Raw genomic sequence first — 20,792 nt, forward strand, 5'->3', positions numbered from 1 at the left:
GTGATTTTTCTTCATTGGGACCAATGAGTTTTGCACCGTCATGCTGTAATTAATTGTTGTTTGATGAGTGCTTGTTTTTTAAATTGTCCTTCTCGTTCTTTATCACAGCTATCTTGTTCCTGTTGATAAGTGCTGGTCTTATTTTTAGAGTTGTTAATTTGACATTTTAATAGGGGCGTGTTGCAGCCTCCTGGCGCCCTTGCGTTTGTCTTTGGTTCCTCCCTCATACATCTGGCTCAGTGATGGCTTTCATACTTCTCTCTTTACACATACATTCCTTATTTACACACAAAACAGAATTAATTTACACAGAACATTTTGAACAGGAACATTAAATTGCAATGTAAAAGAAAACAATCATGGCATTCTTTTACTTATTTTAAAATGCTAAACCTACAACAAATTAGTGACCCTCAAAGGTCTGTTACTGCCTTGAAATCAGTTCAGACACAGATTCTGGCTGATTTATTTTTACTCATTGGCTCATTAGGCCATTCCTTTTCTTATTCAAAAAGGGTGGCTGGCAGGATATGATCAAATTATACATCAATACATTTAATACATGCTACATTATTACTTTATTTTAAATTATACAAAATACAAACAAAATCCTACTACTACAGTTACGACTGCATCAAGAGCACTATAAAACTGCTCATTGTTGTCTTCCTCATCAAGTGTTGGGGCGTATGCACTGATGATCATGGCATATTGGTTGTTGCTGAGCTTGAGCCGATGAGTCATGAGACGCTCGTTGATTCCCATGGGAAGCCCCAAAAGCTGACTGGCGATCTCATTTTTGATGGCAAAGCCAATCCCGTGAATGCATCTCTCTTCAGGTGGCTTTCCTTTCCAAAAGAAGGTGTAGCCACCTCCATCCTCTTTTAATTGGCTGTCATTGGCCTGGCGAGTCTCACTAAGAGCTGCAATATCAATGTTGAGTCTTGCCAGTTCTTTCTGGACATTCACTGTGCTGAGAGTCCAAAAGGGTGCAGACATTCCAGGTGGTGAAATTCATCATCTTTTGTTTTGGCTACGGAGTTGAGTGACCCCACTGAATGTGGCCATCCAGTCAGAAGAGTGAGACAGCCTATGTTTGGGGCACCTTTTCTAGTCCCCTCCCCATTTGGGGTCAGCAGAGGGGTTCTTAAAAAAAAAGTCTGCTCATTCACAGCCACTGCTACCGAAATGCACTTCTGTCTCCCCAAGCACAAGACGACTGTCACACGGTTGCCGCCTGTGTACAGATTTGTGACTAAAGACTTCCGGAGATCACTGCTCCTATCGTCACCTCAGGGCTTTGTGCAGATGAGAGCCCTTTGGTAGAGGCCTGCACATGAAATCTTTTAGCGTGGGGAAACCGGTGCACAGGTGGTGTGTGACCACCCGAGACTTGGCAGGAGGAAAACCCTCACCCAGTGGCAAGGAGATCCAAGACAACAAGGGGCCTCCCTCCTGCTGCAGCCCTCATCTGCCTTTATAGTCGCAGAGTATTAAAAGGTCCTCTATATGTACCTGATCCACCGCTGGGGTCTTGTGAAGTTTGGACCGCGATTAGTCAGGAGCCTGGCCTCAGACCTCCTCGCCAAGGGGGACCCTACCAGGAGTACTAAAGCTCCAGACTATGTCGCTCTGAGGGTCTTAAGCCAGTGTGGCTTCAGGCCATCCCGATGCACAACTGACATGATCTTCCTGGCACAATAGATTCAGGAGAAGTACAGAGAGCAACACCAGGAACCGTTCATGGCATTCATCAACCTAACCAAGGCCTTTGACTCTATCAATTGTGATGCCCTATGGAAGATGTTGTGTACATTTGGCTGCACACAGAAATACATTTCCATCATCAGACTACTCCATGACGGGATGACTACCACTATTCTGTGCAATGGCTCAGAGACTGAACCATTCATCATTCGCACTGGTGTCAAGCAGCGCTGTCATTGCTCCAAACACTCTTCTTCGTTTACCTTGCTGTGATCCCAATTCTCATCCGTGATTGCCTTTCTGATGGAATCAGGATTGAGTATCGTATGGACGATCAACTCCTCAATCTCTGACATCTCCAAACAAAAATCTAAGATCACGAGAATTGCCATCACTGACCTTCAGTATGCAGATGACTGCGTCATTCAGACACACACACGGCAACCTGCAAAGTAACCTAAATCTTTTTGCAGATGCCTATCGCAGCATGGGTCTCTCTCTCAACATTGGAAAAACCAAAGTACTCTACCAGCCCTCACCTGCACAAACTACTCTTCGTACTCCACAAATTACCATCAGCGGAGAACCCCTGGAAAATGGGGACCATTTTTCATACCTTGGCAGCCACCTCTCCCAAACAGCCAGCATTGGCACAGAAACTGAATACAGGATCCGCTGTGCCAGCACATCCTTTGGAAGACTACTCAACTGAGTCTTCAATGATAGGGATCTGCAAACAGGCACCAAGATCTTGGCTTACAAGGCAGTGGTCATCCCCACCCTTCTCTATGGGTGAGAGACCTGGGTAACCTACAGATGACATCTCAAGTGGCTGGAGAGGTTCCAGCAGCGTTGCCTCAGGAGGATTCTCAGGATCAGCCAGGAAGACCGATGCACTAACATCAGTGTTCTCTCTGCAGCCAACATGAGCAGTATAAAGGCACAGCTCATGAAACACCAACTCTGCTGGACTGGCCACTGTGTACAGTGGCACCGCACCATACACCAAGCCACAGGCTCACTTTGAAGAGAACAGAAGTACTCATGAGACAGCGAAACTACAAAGGAGGAACGAAAGGGCACAACAGTCCAGCCAACAACTATGTCTCCTCCAAGATTACACCTGTCAATTCTGTGGGAAAACCTGCAGGGCACATATTGGGCTCCTCAGCCACTTAAAAATCCACCAATGAACCTCCATGGCAGACATCACCCTTGCATCGAGGGATAGCTGAAGAAGAGTATGTTGCACATTAATTTGTCCATGTAGACCCAGCTGGTGCACACTAAAAATTCCTTAGTGTGCTCTAACATAGTTTACAGCATTAACATGTAGTTAGTACGCATCAGCTGGGTCTACACAGACTAATTCAAGTGCCACACATTAGTGTGCTTTAGACAACACATCCGTGTAGACAAGCCCATAGTGTGACATTTCCAGTGTTTAAATCAGTATTTATACAATGATACTAGGATCTAAGCTACTGTTAGTATATTGGGCCCAATATACTTTAGAACTGTTATTTTTACAGAAACAAAAGTAATACTGATTTGAAGATGGTCTCAGAAGAACCATCTCAGCTAGCATATGGAAGCTCTTTTGAAGAGATCTAGAAAAAGCTGAAAGCATATTGCAAAGATTGGCTTGTACTTTTCCTACACTGAGTAGGTCAGATTCTGCTCCCGGTACACTGCTATAAATCTGGAATAATTTCATTAAGGTAAATTCAGTTACTCAGGGTTTACACAAGTGTAACAGATTAGAATATAACTTTCGGCTTTATTAATGGCTGCACTTTTCCTGCTTTTTTCTTTTCAGAAACCTGTCTAAAATGTGCATTTGACTCTTTGATGTAACACTCATTAGTAGTTCCTTCTGTGACAGACATGACAATATCCTGCAACATCCTGGACAAATCTTAAGGAATTATGATGAACATTACTGTATTAAGTTTAATACCTTTGGGGTCCATTGTATTAAAAATGCAGTTGTGTACGTGTTATTGTGGAATTGTATGCAACTCCTCTAGGAGACTGACTAATGCAATTTCTGGGAAGGATTAGGAATTTCAAAGCACTAAAAAGACAATACGTATGAAGTGGATTTCCTAGGAAATACTTGGGATAAGGAAAACGCAAATAATCCACCTCAGAGTCTATCGTTTTAAAGCTGGCCTTGAGAAAAACCCATTCTCTACTAATTACCAGCTTCTGGAAACTCCAGATCAAAGACCCCTGAACTATATAAAGGATGGACTAAACACTTCATGAGTGTGCTAGTTCTGAGATGAGGCTGTAATGCAGTGGTCTCCAACCTTTTTACACCCAAGATCACTTTTTGAATTTAAGAGCAACCCAGGATCTACCCCGCCCCTTCCCCAAAGCCTCGCCCTGCTCATTCCACCCCCACCCCCCCGTCACTCGCTCTCCCACACCCTCACTCACTTTCACTGGGCTGGGGTAGAGGTTTGGGAGGGGGTGGTGGGGCCAAGGGGTTTGCAGTGTGGGAGGGGGCTCTGGGCTGAGCCTGAGGCAGAGGGTTGGGGTGCAGGAGGGGGTGACGGGTGCAAGCTCTGGGAGGGAGTTTGGGTGCAGGAGAGGGCTCCGGGCTGGGGCAGAGTGTTGGGGTGCAGGAGGGGGGTTGGAGTGCTGGCTCTGGGAAGGGGCTCAGGGTTGGGGAAAGGGCTTGGGATGCAGGAGGAAGTTCGGGGTGCGAGAGGGGGTATGGGGTGCTGGGTCCGGGATGGGGCTCAGGGTTGGGGTGCAGCCTCTCGCCGGGCTGCTCCCAGGAGGCGGCACAGGGAGGCTCAGGCAGGCTCCCTGTGTACCCCGGTCCCACGCCTCTCCTGGAAGGGGCCAATGCGCTGCTGCAGCCCCTGGGGGGAGGGCAGGTGGCACATGGATCCGCATACTGTCCTTCTGTGCAAGCACCGCCCCCCCAGCTCCCATTGGCCACAGTTCCCTGTTTCTGGCCAATGGGAGCGGTGCTTCCAGGCAGGAGCAACGCGTGGAGGGAGACCCCTGCCCTCCCGCCCCCGGAGCCGCGCTGGCAGCCCCACTGTGCCGCCGGAGATTACGATCGACTGGGAGATGCTCTAGGATCGACCAGTCGATCGCGATCGACTGGTTAGTGACCACTGCTGTAATGGAATTTATGACCAAGAAGAGAGCCCTCTGTGGGGTTTGAAGGACTAATTTCCTGACAGACCTCCTGATGGAGTTGAGGTGATGATCTCCATTTTCTCTGTAATGCTTTTATCCTAACAATAAATAAGCTTGGATAAAAAGAACTATGTGGTATCTTAACGGTGGCCAATTACACTGTTGTTAGTCTCTGAAGAGAAAACAAAGAGGGCTGCTCATGCAGTCTCACTTTGCCGGTGAATTTACAATATAATCAGGGAGCTGTGCAGCCTGGAAATACCCTGGTCAGAAAGGAGAGACGCATCTCCACCCAAGAGAGGCAACAGCTGGGGAGCCAGAAGCCTAGACTGGGTGCCCTTCCTGGACCATCAAGGGGGAATACAGGTGCAAGTGCACTGAACTATGACATCTTCTATTATTTTATTCCCAATTATTATCACTTCTAGTGTGGAAACCCATTTTGCCTAACAATTGTTTAAACTTATGCAGTACCCAAGTTTTTTTAAATTGAATGAATGTACATGGATCAATTCTATCCATATCCTCTGATACAGTTGCTATTGGCTGTGGCCCTTCTGTTTGTCTGTAGGATTGCACTTGTGGGGGTTGGTATCATGTGTCTCAGAATCCACTGACTGTTACTCTGAGCCAGTGTCCGTAAATAAATACAATTTGCAACTCTCCTTGAAAGTGTCCAGAGTCCATCAGGTGTGCCAGTCATTAATGACAGGATTAGTTATTGTGTGTAATGTGTTTTTTTTTTAGTTCCTATGGGGTGCCTAGTGACCACTGTAGGGACAAATCCTAACAATAATAAAAATAAAAATATACAAAAACATCCAGACTACATGGAACTCTAAATCCTAAAATGGAGTAGCTCTTCTTAATAACAAGAATTCATCTTACTTGGATGGAATTTCACTGTATTTGTTAAGGAATGCATTGTTTTGAAAACTACAAGAGTATTTCTACAGTAACTCCAAGAATCTCTCTCCTGATTAGGTTACATTTTTCCTTCTACAAGGGATATTTTTCTTTGAATTTCCTTTTTTTAAGATTTCAGAAAAAATAAATTCCACTGGATGAACTGGAAAGTCATGTTTAGTCCCATTTTAGAGATTTTTGTGAAAGGAAGGAATCCCAATGAATAACTAAGTAAAATCACTGTCTCTTTATTTGCAAAAATACCACCCACTCTACTGCCTTGATTACAATCAGTTAATAGAACAATTAACTTTCTGAGGGTTTTTTGTTTGTTTCAAAAGCCTGCATCTTACTCTGAAGGCTACGAATTCAGTCTCTGATGGACTGCTCAAAGGGCCTCTTGTACAAGAACAGTTTGATACTGAAAAATTGCGCTTTCGGACACTGACAACAAAAGTATCTCAGTAAAGCTTGTAAAATTGTTTTCAAATCTAAATGAACTGTGGTCTCAATTTTTCTGGGCTCAGAGGCAAGAACACACCCTATTGATACACAGCAATGTGCTTTAAGGCAATAGTAAAGCTTTCACTTTACTTGTTTTTTAAATTTTCTTATCAGAAAACTAGGGCAATAAAACACAGTCTAGTCAATATTTAAACATCTGACACATTTAGATAGAATTCTGAACTGAACCTTTGAGTCATAGAACAAAATTCTGTTTAGATTGTGGGACATCATGTCAAGCCAAATTCAGATAATTCCTTTTTATTACTATAGTCCCTAGGAGGAAGCCCACAGACTAATGACAAAATCTTCTTAGTGAGGCATGTACAAGGAAAATTTGTTTCACAGTGAATATTATATTATGTCTAAATATAATATTAACCTCTACTAAAAGCTATTTTCTTCCAGTTGCTGTATGAAAAGTCATTCGATTTCCCTATTTTCCTGTGGAAAATATTTCTCTAGTGCCCCTACCAATTCATCAAAATACTCAAAGATTCTCCCACCCCCACATTCAGTCCTTTTGGGAGCCTACTATGACATTTCATTTTAACAAATTCAAATTCAAACTCTTCAAAAATGCTTTATGACTGGGCCATTTTCTCCCTGAAAAGCTGCCAGCTTTACTATCAGGACTAGGGCTGTCGATGAATTTTTTGAGTTAATTGTGTGAGTTAATTGCAATTAATCTCAATTAAAAAAATTAACAGTGATTAATCGCACTGTTAAACAATAGAATACCAATTGAAATTTATTAAATATTTTTGGATGTTTTTCTACATTTTCAAATATATTGATTTCTATTACAACACAGAATACAAAGTGTACAGTGCTCACTTTATATTATTTTTATTACAAATATTTGCACTGTAAAATGATAAACAAAAGAAATAGTATTTTTCAATTCACCTCATACAGTGACCAGTACAGTGTACATTAATTTGAAAAGGACACCACATCAAGATGATTTAGGCTAAAAATTAGCTTTGGTAAGAACAAGGTTTTACCAAACTAAAGCAGAAATATTGTAACTACAGTTTTGTTTCAAATTTCAATGGAAACAGTGATTTGGATTTAAAATGTTGCCTTATAGTGATTCCAACCCAAACTATCTCCGGTCAGAGCTATTACACAAGAATCAAAGTCAAACTGCCCACAGGCAAAAGTAAAACTGACTAATCAGTTTTCATTAACCAATCTGAGAGAAATGCTCAGAGCAAACAACAAGCATTATTGTTTTTTGGCTTTTTAATAAATTAGGTTTCCCTAATCTTAAGCTGTTACTGATAACAGGTAAAGATTTTCTTAAATATGAGTTTTAATTTGACAGCATCTCTTCAGTTATATTGGCTGATCCAATTGCTTTATAACAATAACAGTTCACATTTGTTTTGTTTTTTTAAAATAAGTAAAACTTCTTTATTAAGAAGAAAAGGTGGGGTTTAGGTTGTTCTTATCTCATCTCTTCCCACATGTGTTTACATAGCCATATATTTTAAAACAAAAGTGATATTTTAAAACAAGTTATAACTGGGACAAAAATTATGCATGACACTGAGCAATACCTGGTATATTCCAGGTTCGCTTCATCATACTTAGGGAACCACATGCACTAATACCGTTTCTGCTCCCAATTTCCCCATGAAGCCCAAATGACTTCAGCTGCAATAAAACAGGACTATATCTATGACTCGCAGAGCATTGCAGCAAGACCCTTTACTGCAGTGGTCCCCAACGCGGCACCCGCCGGGGCATTTACGTGCACCCGCCTAGCGCCCAGCAGGGGAGAGAAGCCGTGGCCCCGCGCCTGCCGGGGACAGAGAACTCAGGCTGCGGGTGCGGTGTTTTCTGTTCCTGGCAGGCGCGGGGCCCGCCTAGTGCCCAGCAGGGGAGAGAAGCTGCGGCCCCGCACCTGCCGGGGACAGAGTACTCCAGGGCTGCGGGCGCCAGTGTTCTCTGTCCTTGCGGCTTCTCTCTTGATTCATATATTATGAATATGATGTTTTTTGTATAATTTAATGTACAAATACAAAATAAGCCTTGAAAAATTGTTGGCGCCCGCCACACTCTTCTGAAAACATGAATGTGCTACTGGCCACAAAAAGGTTGGGGACCACTGCTTTACTGCTTACGCACAGACTCTAGCTTCTTGAAACAGTGAATTAGAAACATTTCCCTGTGAACAGAGCTTTTTGTTTTGCCTGTGTTCACAATGCTCGGAATCTTTCAGTAAGAGAGTACGTTTTAATGACTTCATTTCACATGATGCAAAGATCTCCATGATAACCAGAAATACTCACTCATGTAACGAAAGGTCTCCTCAGCAAGGACAGGAGAGATGGTTTGGGGGACATGGCTATAGCGGGAGGGGGCCTGGAGCCAGTCTTGGTTGTCATACGGATACAGAGTGTCCGCTCGCAGCTTATACTGTGGTAGCTGTTCTTCCAGCATGTTCACCAGTTCTACTTCAGGAAGGTCCTCATTGGAGCAGACATCTAAAGATGAACATGTACCATGAAACCAAAGCATGCACATTACTATTAAAACTGCTATTTTAAAAACCCACAGATTTGAAAAGAATTGTTCTACATAGGAGGGATTACACAAGGATATTTCACTTTGACCAGCAAATGAATTTGCACTAGTAGCATGATTTTTTAATATTAGTATTTGCAATATCCTTATTCTCCTTAATTGATCCCTTTACTTCTAGTGAATCTAGCAGACTCACTGATTCTCATAGGCTTCCTGGCTCTGACATACTTAAGTTTTATCATTTGTTTTTATGTCTGGCTATTAGCTCTCAAAGTCCATCACAGCTCTCCTAACTTCCATGTTACATTTTACCTGCTATAGGTTGTACTACCTTCTGTAGGCTTTACTCTGGCTGCATTTCCCTTTTCCGAAGGAAATCTGTTTGTCTTGAATATCCTCTTGCACCTTTCAATTTAACCACACTTTCTCGCCTTTCTGTTTCTCTCTCAGCTTAGTGATGCATATCCCTTCTGTGACACCCTAATGGTAGAATACATTTCATTTATTTAAAAACTTAGCGTTTTTTTTTTTTTAAACCATGAGAAATGTTATGGATTGGAGTGAACATGTGGAGTGATTCCTCCTCACCCCTCAACACGGAGGGCAGTTTCTCATTCTATCTTTGTATTCCACCAATAGAAAAACGAAAGGAAAGCACCTAGTAGTATATTACATTTAGATACCATCATTTAAAGCACAAGTACACCTAGTTCAGAGGTGTCAGAGCTTTTCAGCCTGAGTGCCAAATGTATTTCAAAAGGGACACAATCAAGACATAGGGACAGATTCTCTGTCTTGTTCTGGTCCCTTTGCACTGTTCAAGGGAGGGGAAACGCAAGAAGCCTGCTGAAGAGTCTCCCTGCCCAGAGGTCAGACCCAATTAAACTGACACCTGCTCTCCTGGGCATAAGGGATGGGAAGTGGCTGGGACATGCTGTGCTCTGCCTATACCTAGCTAGCGTAAGGTCCTTTGGGGACCATACCCAGCTAATGCAGAGAATCAAGGAGCTGTAACTGGTTGCTGTTTTTCAGTTTTTCTTTTTCACCTCTCCTGGGTTGCCCTGTGTGCGGGAGGGCAGCCATCCTTTGCCAGGCACTGGCCTAGACTGAGATACAGCCAACCAAGTTCCTATCCTGCTCCTCCTAGGGCTCTCACAGCCAGCAGAGAAGCAGGCAATGGAGCAGCTCGTGCTACACTCTCCTCCCTTCCCTCCAATGCAGCAGGCAGCCAGCAGCAGCAGGCAAGGGACAGCAGCAGCTCAGAGTACTCCCAGGTCTTAACAGGACTTCTCCTGGAGTTACAGTGGTGGACCTGGAAGGCAGTGCCCCTGAACTCCCTCCTCCATGGTGGCAGGCCTGATTCAAATGTCAGTTTATAAATCACAGGGCATACATAACTGAGGGTACACATTTTCAATTCATAATCAAATACAAGTTTTCTTCTCAGGGACAGTCTTCTTTAAGGGCCACATATTGGACACCACTCCACAGGCTGTCAGCTGAAGAATTGTATTTATATTCCAATGTGCATTCTTTAGAAACCTCAAAGTTATATCAATGATCTCTGGCATTTTTGAGGCACAACCTCCTCTGGGTTACAAATATGAAAAAAAGGCACAGAATTTAGGGGAGTTTGAATAAGTTACAGCAAAGAGATCCAAGAGGAAGGAAGGAACTTGGCCACAATTCTCCACTCACCATGAATGGGAAGGGAGAGGCAGCAGTAGCCTGGATTACAGTCAGGCTTTTTACTTGAAAATATAAAGTATTCTTACAGCTTCAACTATCACATCTGAAGCCACATCTTTCTTTTTCTGTCAATTCCCACCACTCCTTCAAAAATCACTTGGGGTCTCCAACACCCATTCATTCCATCCCTGATAAGAACAAACATTTATCTACTGGAGAAAAGTTTTATGTGGTGAGAAAAATATATAATAATGGATGGTTTGGAAGAGCGGAGAATGAATTAATTTAGTTTATGAAGGATCTACTATTCTTGTTCATGTGCACTACTGGATAACTGCTTCACACAATTGCAAGCTGAGATCAGGGGTTTCAGGCTAGCTGCACTCAAAATACTCCATGAATTTGCAGTTGAGACTGGAGCTGCCCTTCCAACTTACCAGTGATGCTCTCCGGATCTCCGTTGTTGATATTCATGAGGGTTTCCTTCACGCTTCAGTTATTTAGGAATGGCATTCTGTGTTCAGGTTGTGCATAGTCCCTTTCTTGCTTTGGTTGAAGGATAACTTTGGTTTGAAGTGAGATCCATCAAGCTACCTAGGCATTAATTACTCTGGTTTTCTTAACTCACTTTTACTGGCTGGGTTATATTCTTGGTTTGACACTTGATACTTCCTCTGAGGTACAGATCAGTAAAGGTTTTATATGACATACTGTGCAAGCTTCATGTGATGGTTTCTCTGAGATCAGCCATCATCTAGAAATCAAAGACATGGAATATGTTGGATTGTAATTTATATATTACATGCAAAGAGCAGCATGAAATGAAACAAAACAAAAACAAAATTCTCTATAAAGATAGTAAACCTCAGTTTTGGTAACTCACAATTCTCATCTGTTGCTGTCTACTCATTTCCCCTTCCACCAATAAAATATTTAATGCATGACAGGTTTGTTCACTGCTGTAGGACATTCTCTTTTGCCCTAAGACATGGCTGCTTCAGCTAAGTAGATTCCCTGCAGCCTCATAGACAAAGGGGTTTAAATTATTTTTCAAGTACAGTAATGGTTTCTAAAGGGCAGGACTTAGTCATCTCTTTAGATACATCAAAACAACACTAAAACACAAAGCTGTATGACTCTGCTCTTTAGTAAAATTATTTTAAAGGGAAAAAAATCAAGTGTGTGCCCTAACAGGAAAATCACATAATGGTTCACTGTAAAAATCTCTCACAACTGGTTGTGCCTGCTTAGCAGCCCAGGTCTAAAATAGAAGTGATGTTACAGTTTAAGATTGAGGTGATCTGCCAGAACAGTTTAAGGAAGCCAAGCTTTTGCTGTCCTCTAGCCAGGTCTGCTAGTTTATCATGTAAACTTACAAAAATAGCGATAGATGATACAGTCTAACTCAAAAAGCGAGGTCTCTGCATCCGAGCTCTTTTGCTAACTTCAGCAATCTGAAATTTTCTTGAAGTTGTAGATAAGTTTCAAGAATGCTTTTTAGATTTCCTCAAAATCTCCCATTATCTACCACAGCTAGCACAGATTTGACTTGCTGTCAACAGTAACATCTCACTTGGCAGGATCAGAATAGACAATGCAGAAACTTCCTAAAGGGAGTTTGCCATTTCCTCTAGCTGTAGAATTTGGCTGCGGACCAAGAAAGGACCTTCATCCATTAAGGTTGATTCAGACTTGCCAGCAGCAATATCTACCTGCCTTGTGGTCCCTCCTGTTTTTAGGAAAAGAGACACCGCTATTAGCTGCTTTAAAATAAAATAATAATATAATCCCAGCTGTTATCCATTACTGCAGATATTTACTTAATAAAATCATCAGTAGTTAATTTTCTAGGTAGATTTCAGAAGTGCCCATCACTTTTCAGTATTTCCATAGCTGGGATTAGTGCTGGTATCTTATTTCATGGAGGCTGTCATTTAAATAGGTTGCAGAAGAAAGCCTAGTATCATCATATATAAAACATGATTATAGAACATTCTGCAATGCCAGGGGATGGACTAAACCAGCGGTTCTCAAACTGTGGCTCGGGACCCCAAAGCGGGTCATGACCCCATTTTAATGGGGTCAGCAGGCCTGGCTTAGACTTGCTGGGGCCCAGGGATGAAGCCTGAGCCACACCACCCGGGCCAAAGCCCAAGCCCGAGGGCTTCCACCCTGAGTGGTGGGGCTCAAGTTACAGGCCCCCTGCCTGGGGCTGAAGCCCTTGGGCTTAGTCTTTGGACTCCCTGTCCAGGCCAGTGAAGTTTGGGCTTTGGCTTTGACCCCCCCACACACACCTGGGGCGGCAGAGTTTGGGCAGGCTTAGGCTTCGGTCCCCCCGCTCCTAAGGTCATGTCGTAATTTTTGTTGTCAGAAGGGGATCGCAGTGCAATGAAGTTTGAGAACCCCTGGACTAGACGATATCCATAATAGGTCTTTTGCAGCACTGATTTGATTGCTTAGTGAGCTAACTGCATTAAGGGTTTGAGAATTTAAAACATTTTGAAAAGGTATCTTTTAAAAAACATGGCTGTTACATTAACTCAACAGAAATGCCACTTAAAAAATGTTGCAAGTCTCAGATTTCCTGTGTACTCAAGTTATGAGGCAATTCCTTAATTTATTTACATTACACCATCAAGATGGCCATTTTTTTTCTGACTGCTAATTTTTTAGATTACATATGAGACTAAACTTTTGACCTATTTGCATTATAAATAGATGTATTTTATATTACATCAGTTTTGCTTGATGCATCTTTTTGCTCTATTGTATAATAGCAATTGATAGGTGTTATGGTCTCTAGAATACAACTTTAAGAGATCTCGACTCTTAGCTCATTTGCAAAGTGATATCCCAAGCCTTGCTCGATTCCTGCAGTTTGAGCCTCCTTACTTTACTTGTTTCCATAAATCATCATCATGAATTTTGTTGGGTCGCCCCATCTCAAAAAAGATATATTGGAACTGGAAAAGGTTCAAAAAAGGGAAACACAAATGATTAGAGGTATGGAACAGCTTCCATATGAGGAGAGATTAATAAGATTGGGACTCTTCAGCTTGGTAAAGAGATGACTAAGGGGGTGGGGGGATATGACTGAGGTCTATAAAATCACGACTGGTGTGGACAAAGTAAATAAGGAAGTGTGTTTTACTCCTTCTCATAACACAAGAACCAGGGGTCACCAAATGAAATTATAGGCAGCAGGTTTAACACAAACAAAAGGAAGTATTTCTTCACACAACGCACAGTCAACCTGCGGAACTCTTTTCCAGAGAACGTTGTGAACTGAGATTAGGCTCAACACTGCTAGAGGTGTCACCTGAAGTGCACATTCAGTACCACAAAAAGCCAAGCTGACCTCCTACAATACTTATAACCTACTGGAAGAGACTAAGATAACAAAATGTTTTTTCACTGACTTAGCAACGTTATTCATCAAATGCTTCAAAACGGTCCACTACATTTTCTCTGCTGTATGAAGTTTGGCATTTTTTATCTAAAACATGCACACCAACTTCAAATTCTCAATGGATCTTAACTCAGCTATTAGCCTGAAATACCCAAATACACATAGATTTTGCAGCAAGCAGTTTACCTGCCCCTAAAAAATTCCCCAAACTTTGGCCAGATCTTGTAACCTTCACTTATGAGTAGTCTCATTCAACTCATTGGCACTACTCACATCACCAAGGTCCACAAGACTGGGCCTTTTATGTGTAGATGTCAGCAGAGCGATACTGCTCTAAGAGAAACTGCCAACACTTCTCCCCTTGGCCCCAACTATCAACTCCCAAGAAGCGCTCATAGGTTCAAGATTATTGAGAGACCTAAACACTGTTAGAGTTAAGGTATGGCTACACTTGCAGCTGTACAGCGCTGCGAGTTAAACCCGCCTTCGTACAGCTGAGTAGGGAAAGCGCTGCAGTCTGTCCACACTGACAGCTGACAGCGCACTGGTGTGGCCACATTTGCAGCTGCACTAGGAGCGGTGCATTATGGGCAGCTATCCTAGCATTCATGTAGCTGCAACATGCTTTTCAAAAGGGAGGGGTGGGGGTGGAGTGTGACAGAGAGTGTGGGGGGGAGAGTGGGGTTTTGGGGTGCTGAGAGTATGTCAGCACCCTGTCTAGCAAGTTCCAACCCCCCTGCCCTCCCTGCTTCTCATTCACTCACTCAAAGTAAACAGCAAAATGTTTGCTTTTTCTCTCTGGTACGGAGCTTTGAACCTGCACTTCCGCATTCCTGGAGCGATCACAACAATGAGAAGAGTGGCCACTTGATAAGGGGATTATCACAACACAGCAAGTTAACTCCTCGTTCACACTGACACCCGGGAGTTGTAGCCACTACGCTGCATCTCTTATTCCTCTTGGGGAGGTGGAGTACCTGCAGCGCTGTAGCCAGGGAGATAAAGCGCTGTACGTGCCTTGCCAGTGTGGACGGGGAGTGAGGTACAGCGCTCTGGGCAGTTTTATTGCGCATTAACTCGCAAGTGTAGCCAAGGCCTTAGTTTGTTCTTGCCATTAATTACTTTGTGTCCAATTAAAAGTCTTCATTTTGACTTTGAAACAAAAAATAATTATATTAGGCTGAACACATGTTGGCTACTACAGCAATTTGTGTGCTTTTTCAAAAAGCATTGATTTTTAGCTGAACATTATTGATATCTATTTCAAAACTGCTGCCATGGTTAAAGCAGTGACTTCAGCTTTGGATAACACAAAGCATTAACACAAGTTTATTGGAACATCAGGGGCCTGCTTTGCTCCTATTGGGTAAACGTGGCTAGGGTGAAACAGGGAGCAAACTCATTTATTTAAGCTTGCACCTGTTTGCTAATCAGAAGTGCTTTAAGGAGGAGAGGGAGTTGCTGGAGAGAACTGTCCAAGTTGGTATGACTGTGACTTCTGCTCTCCAGCTTCTTGGAATGCACTTGTATGTTTAATAAAAAGTTAAAGCAATTGTTGAAAGTAAATTGCAAAGAAAGGTAGGGGGGATGGGAGTTTGTGCCCCTTTATGGCTTCTTTATTATTTAAGCCAGCCTGAAAGATTTTTCCCCTCACAAGATTTTCCATTTTAGGACTATCAAGTCTTGTCTTCCCTGTGTAGGAAGTTCTTTTGAATGACTCAGATGGGTAGTATCAAACCTTAAAGATTCCCCTCTCACTCTCTCTCACACACACACACACACACACACACACACACAGGTGTTAAAAAAAGAAAATGAATATAACATGCTTGGTATCAGCAGTACTAATTCTTTAATCACCCACCAGACTACACAAGATCTAATTGTTCCAACTTAAAAATAATTAAAAAGGAGAAAACCTTTCAAGCCTTCTTTATATAAACCAAATGTAAAAATAGTAAAGGGGACATAAATCTGTTTTCCCCATTTGCAAGTGACCTTACAGAAAATCCACAGGGTTTGAGTTAGTTTTATTCTCAGTACACAGTGACAGTTTGTAGTTAAAACTAAATACTTGATTTCTCAATTTTTTTGCCACCACCTTTTAGTGTTTGTTTTCCCCAATCCTACATAGCCACCATCTACCACTACCTCTTGTCCTCCCTACAGCCTTTCCCATTATGGAGAATGCAGACAGGTCAAGAAATACAGGCAGCAAGAGCACCCAGGCTGCACTTATGCTTTAACAATGGGTGCATATCCCTTTCATATACACTACTCTGCCCTCCTCCAGGTATTATACATCACTACAAGCACCCTCTAGCCAGCTGGGCTGAACGCAGCTTCTATACTGCCATATTACGGGTAAATATACATCTAAAAGCCTTGAAATCGCTAAGCAGAGTTTCCTTACACCAAAGAGTTAGTAAAAGAGGGGAGACGTCAAACTGCGGAAACTTTTAAAAGCCAAACAAGCAAACAACACAGCTTTCATTGGCTTTCACAGCTCTGACCCATGACTCCTTCCCAGTCATGCCCCAATTGCTTCAGAAATGCTGCCAAAGGAACAAATTTATTCTCATGCCAGAGATTAAAAAGCCCTGGTTAGTTATAAGAACAGACCAATACAACTACTAGTTTTGAATACTGATAAACCCTGAGGCTAGTAACAAATCCATTTACAATTATAAGCCCATATACAAAGTAACCCTGCCATGTGAGTGCATAAACCAAAGTCTGTACTCCTAGCTCCTCTCCACAGTAATCATGCATAGTGCATGCTGTTTATTACACTGCAATAAGGAGACAAGTTAATAGGAGCATAAACATGTGACTGTTAGATTGTTCCCCACAAAGTATCACCCCAGGAAGGAAAAAGCACAGAAAACTGATTTGTATATGGAAGCAAATGAGCCACTGTGTTTAATACCCATTTTTGTGAGAACAGCTTATAAAACAGATTGTTATGCTTTTGTTTTTAGTCTTGATTACACATGCAGTTGTCATTTACAGAGCTAGCATTAGGTAAATGTATGGGACAGTGCCATCTAGAGGTCGTCAATGTGTCTCATTTATCTTAAATGAATGAGCTCCAAACTTTGGAAACAGTCTCTGAAACCAAGCATTTATGATGTCCCTTTATCAATATCTACAATAGGTGAGCTTTTTAAGGACCTTCATATTGTTTGTGAGAGTCTATTTCTTACAAAATCTCACTCACTGAGTTGTCAAAATAGGCTCTGAAAAGTATTATGGAGAGATGCTAGTCATAACATTTGAAACAAACTTCAGTAATTGTTTCCACATTCCCTCATGTCCTCAAGAAAATCTTGTTCATAGGTCAAATTCCACATGTGATCTGTGGTGTGAGGAGATTTTTTTGGTCAAAATTTGATGGGAAACTGGGAAGTTGTTTCAGCTATGAAATTAAAAAAAAAAAAAAAGATACAATTCACTTTTGAAAAAAGTTTACTTGGAAATTACAACACATTTCAAAAGCATTTTACCCTAGAAAGTACAGAATGTTGCACTGAAGAGCCCGTGATCAGATTAATGCAACTTTATACAAGTGGGTTGCAGGTCCAAGCCCCACCTGATTTTTCTCAGAAGAGATGAACATTTTCTTACCTTTAATTGTTAACCTGTTCCCATAAAGACACACAAAAGTTATCCCCACATCTACTGTTGAGAAGTTGGCGTGTTTGCTTCTGCAGTTATTCACCTGTCAGTTGCATGCATGCAATTCCCATGCAATTCAGCTCAACTGAATGTTTGTTTATGTCCACTGGCATGATATGGGCTTGTGTGCACTATAACTCTGAGTTGAGCCCCAGATGGACAAAAGCACTTCGAACATCTTTAGGATCTAGAGCTGGCCAGCTGTTTGCACCCTCGCTTTTGTGAGCAATAGCTTCTTTGCTTGTAAGCACAGCCTACTGCGAATATCCACACGTGTGCAACTGTGAATCAATCTAGCTAAGTAAATTATGCACATCCTTTGGAAACATTTAACTGCACCTATGTTTTTTCTCAAGACCAAGAAAACAAGGAGAAACAGGATATTAATAGCCATTAAGTGGATACATAACCTACTCCTGGGGGGATTCTGCACCCATGCGGGGCGCAGAATTCATAAGGCCCGCATTTTTCTGTGCTCCCTGCGCAGAAAAATGCAAAAAAAAGTCAGCCGGGGCACACGCGCCTCTTCCGCAGCAGCCCAGGCAGCGCGTCTGTTCCAGTGTGCCTGGAGCAGCCTCAGAGATGGGGGAGGGGTGCTGGGCTTGCGTGCCTGCGTGATCCCTGTCGGGGGTGGGGGTGGGAGACAGGGACGGGGCTGGGTGTACATGCTTGCCAACAAGCCAGAGAGAGAGAGACTCTCCTCCTCTGGGCTACTGCAGCTCACTGGTGTAAGGGTGGTGCTTTTTATTATGCACGAGGCAGGCTAGAGGCACAAATGTAGCAGCCTGGCCTGAGTTAATGGATTCATTCTCTGAGACACTAGCAGCCTGACGGTGTAGTTAGTAACATTGTTAAAGTTGCTGTGAATGGTTAATTGATCTCATCCTCTGAGGCAGAAATGTAGCACCTGACTTTTAATGTTAATGTTATTAAGGTTTCTATTGTTACTTAACTGTTCCCATTCTCAGTCAATTCCCTCGGGAGCATAAAATCTGTGACAGTTTTAAGGCCCCTACGCTGCCAGAGTGATGTAAAGGAGCCTTATTATAAACGACAGTAAGAGAATCCTCACCTAGGAAGATCTATGCGCTTTCTCACTTTTCCTGTGCCAAAGTGGCACAATGGGGTTAGATTACAGCTCAGGATTTATATTTTACTTACCCATTTAAAAAAAAAAAAAAAAGACTTTGAGGGCAAATAAAACATTTACCAAGCAGCCTATAAAATGTCAGGACAATCAGAACCAAGTACTTTTCAAAGTACCCAGCCAGGTCCAGGACAATGATTAGCAAAACTGTATGGCTGTCATGTGTGAAAGTCTGAGCAATTTAAAATGACATTCAACTTTTTTTTTGGTTGGGGTGTGTGTGTAAAGCTGTTTGGTGTTGTGTAATGTAATTTAAATGAAAATCCAGGATTATAACTGGAATGCAGGTTATTAGTTACCAAGTGTTTGTAACTTAACTTTCATGTGTTTAGGAAATGCTAAATACTTATTGTGACTTTTTTCTGTATTGTACTGTAAATAAATTACCAAAACAACTGAAACTGGTGTGATTATATTGCATTATTTTGACACATAAAATATGCAGAACTTTGAATTTTTTGGCGCAGAACCCCCACACCCACGAGTAATAACCAATTAAACAACTGCAAACAAAGAGTAACTATTATGGAATGATGTCAGATTAGAGGGAGGTCTCAAGTGGGGTTCCACAGGGATTTGTTCGGGTCCAATGTTGTTTAACATCTTTATTATCAACTTGGATGTAGGAATAGAGAGCATACTGATCAAATTTGCAGATGACAAAGAGTTAGGCGGAGTAAGGGTTGCCAACACTTTTGAATTTTAGCTCTATCAGCCAATCTTGATAAATTGGAGAACTGGGCTACAGACAACAAAATGAAGTTCAACAAAGACAAATGTAAAGTGCTAAATTTACGGAAGAAAAACTAAATGCACAAATACAGAATGGGGGATAACTGGCTTGGCAACAGCACTGCTGAGAAGGATCTGGGAGCTGTGATGGATCACAACCTCAACATGAGTCAGCAACATGATGCTGTTGCGGAAAAAAAAAAAAGCGCAGCAATTTTAGGTTGCATTAACAGAGGCATAACATGCAAGTCACAGGAGGTGACAGTACTGCTCTACTCGGCACTGGTTAGATGCTGAAGATTCATCACAACACCTTACAATAAACCACTTTTTTTCCCTTTGCATTTTTATTATTGATAGCATCAAAAATGTTTTTTTTCTCCCCATCTGTGCAGGATGGCACTTTAAATCTCTTCTAAATAAAGTAAGAGCAGAGCTACTACAGATTGTAGTCAACAGCGTCAAAAGCACGGTGTTGCTCAAACAGCAATCTAGTCAACACAAAGAAAATTACTTCCCATTCCAGAAACTCTCTGCAGCTTCTAGGACATCATGCAAATATTAAGCTACTGCATTGTCCAGAGAAAGGCAAATCCATAAGCAGAACCCTGAGACATTTCCTGAAATGTACCAGTACCACAGCATTTCATCTTATTGACATTTGTGGGGTTTCTTATTGCTTTAAAAATAGTTTGCCATGACTTGGCACTTCCAGGGATTAGAACAGACAATTCGCTGTACAGTACAACCCATCAAGAGTAATCACGCTCTATTTGTTTGTTGAGTGCAACTTGCAAATTTAGTTAGATTTATCCACCCAGAAATCACAGGAATACCCTATTTCCAACCTGGCTTTATAATACTTAACTCTGGCACAAACAGTTACCAGATCTGGAATTTATATAAAGATGTCTCTTTTTGCACAATTTAACATGTATAATTTTTTTTAAAAGGGCTATTAAAGTTAATATCTGATGCTAGGGCCAGACAAGGTTGCTCATCTTCTCCATGATTATTTTATTCATGCTATAGTTTCTATCCTCTTGTCTTCTTTTTCAGAAGCAGCATGGCACAAAAAAGTGATATAAGACAAAAGGTAATTGAAATCTGTGGCTAATACAGTTTAAAGAGAATGTCACAATTCAAATCCAACATTTGGGGATGGTTAAAAATAAATGGGCTGGGTTTTTAAGATATACAATAAAAAAAATTATGAAAATCACCTACTTGAATTTTAACATTCACCTGGCAGTGATTGTCTCCTAGACATTATGCTAAGGGATGAAAACCCCAGGAGCAGCACGCAATGCAAAAGCCGTCCCC

General features: G+C 41.9%; 2 protein-coding genes across 6 annotated transcripts in view; both read right to left on the minus strand.

Annotated features, from left to right (window-relative positions):
• LOC135974151 (serine/arginine repetitive matrix protein 2-like) overlaps positions 1-20,792 on the minus strand; it is a 994,828-nt gene that overhangs the window by 798,301 nt on the left and 175,735 nt on the right. The window lies entirely within an intron of this gene.
• Positions 1-20,792, minus strand: part of TRAK2 (trafficking kinesin protein 2) — a 65,187-nt gene that overhangs the window by 32,046 nt on the left and 12,349 nt on the right. For 4 of the 5 annotated variants that reach the window (XM_065560908.1, XM_005306248.5, XM_005306247.5 and 1 more), the window contains exons 2-3: positions 10,941-11,257; positions 8,580-8,774 (exon numbers count right to left, since the gene is read on the minus strand). In XM_065560908.1, the coding sequence (XP_065416980.1) occupies positions 8,580-8,774; positions 10,941-10,977 (232 nt within the window). In that variant the 5' untranslated portion in view covers positions 10,978-11,257. Of the gene's footprint in view, positions 1-8,579; positions 8,775-9,145; positions 9,254-10,940; positions 11,258-20,792 lie in introns of those variants that run through there. The other variant, XM_065560907.1, reaches the window with a different exon arrangement.

The sequence above is a fragment of the Chrysemys picta genome, chromosome 11 (genome assembly GCF_011386835.1).
Source record: "Chrysemys picta bellii isolate R12L10 chromosome 11, ASM1138683v2, whole genome shotgun sequence".
NCBI classification, from domain to species: Eukaryota; Metazoa; Chordata; order Testudines; family Emydidae; genus Chrysemys; species Chrysemys picta.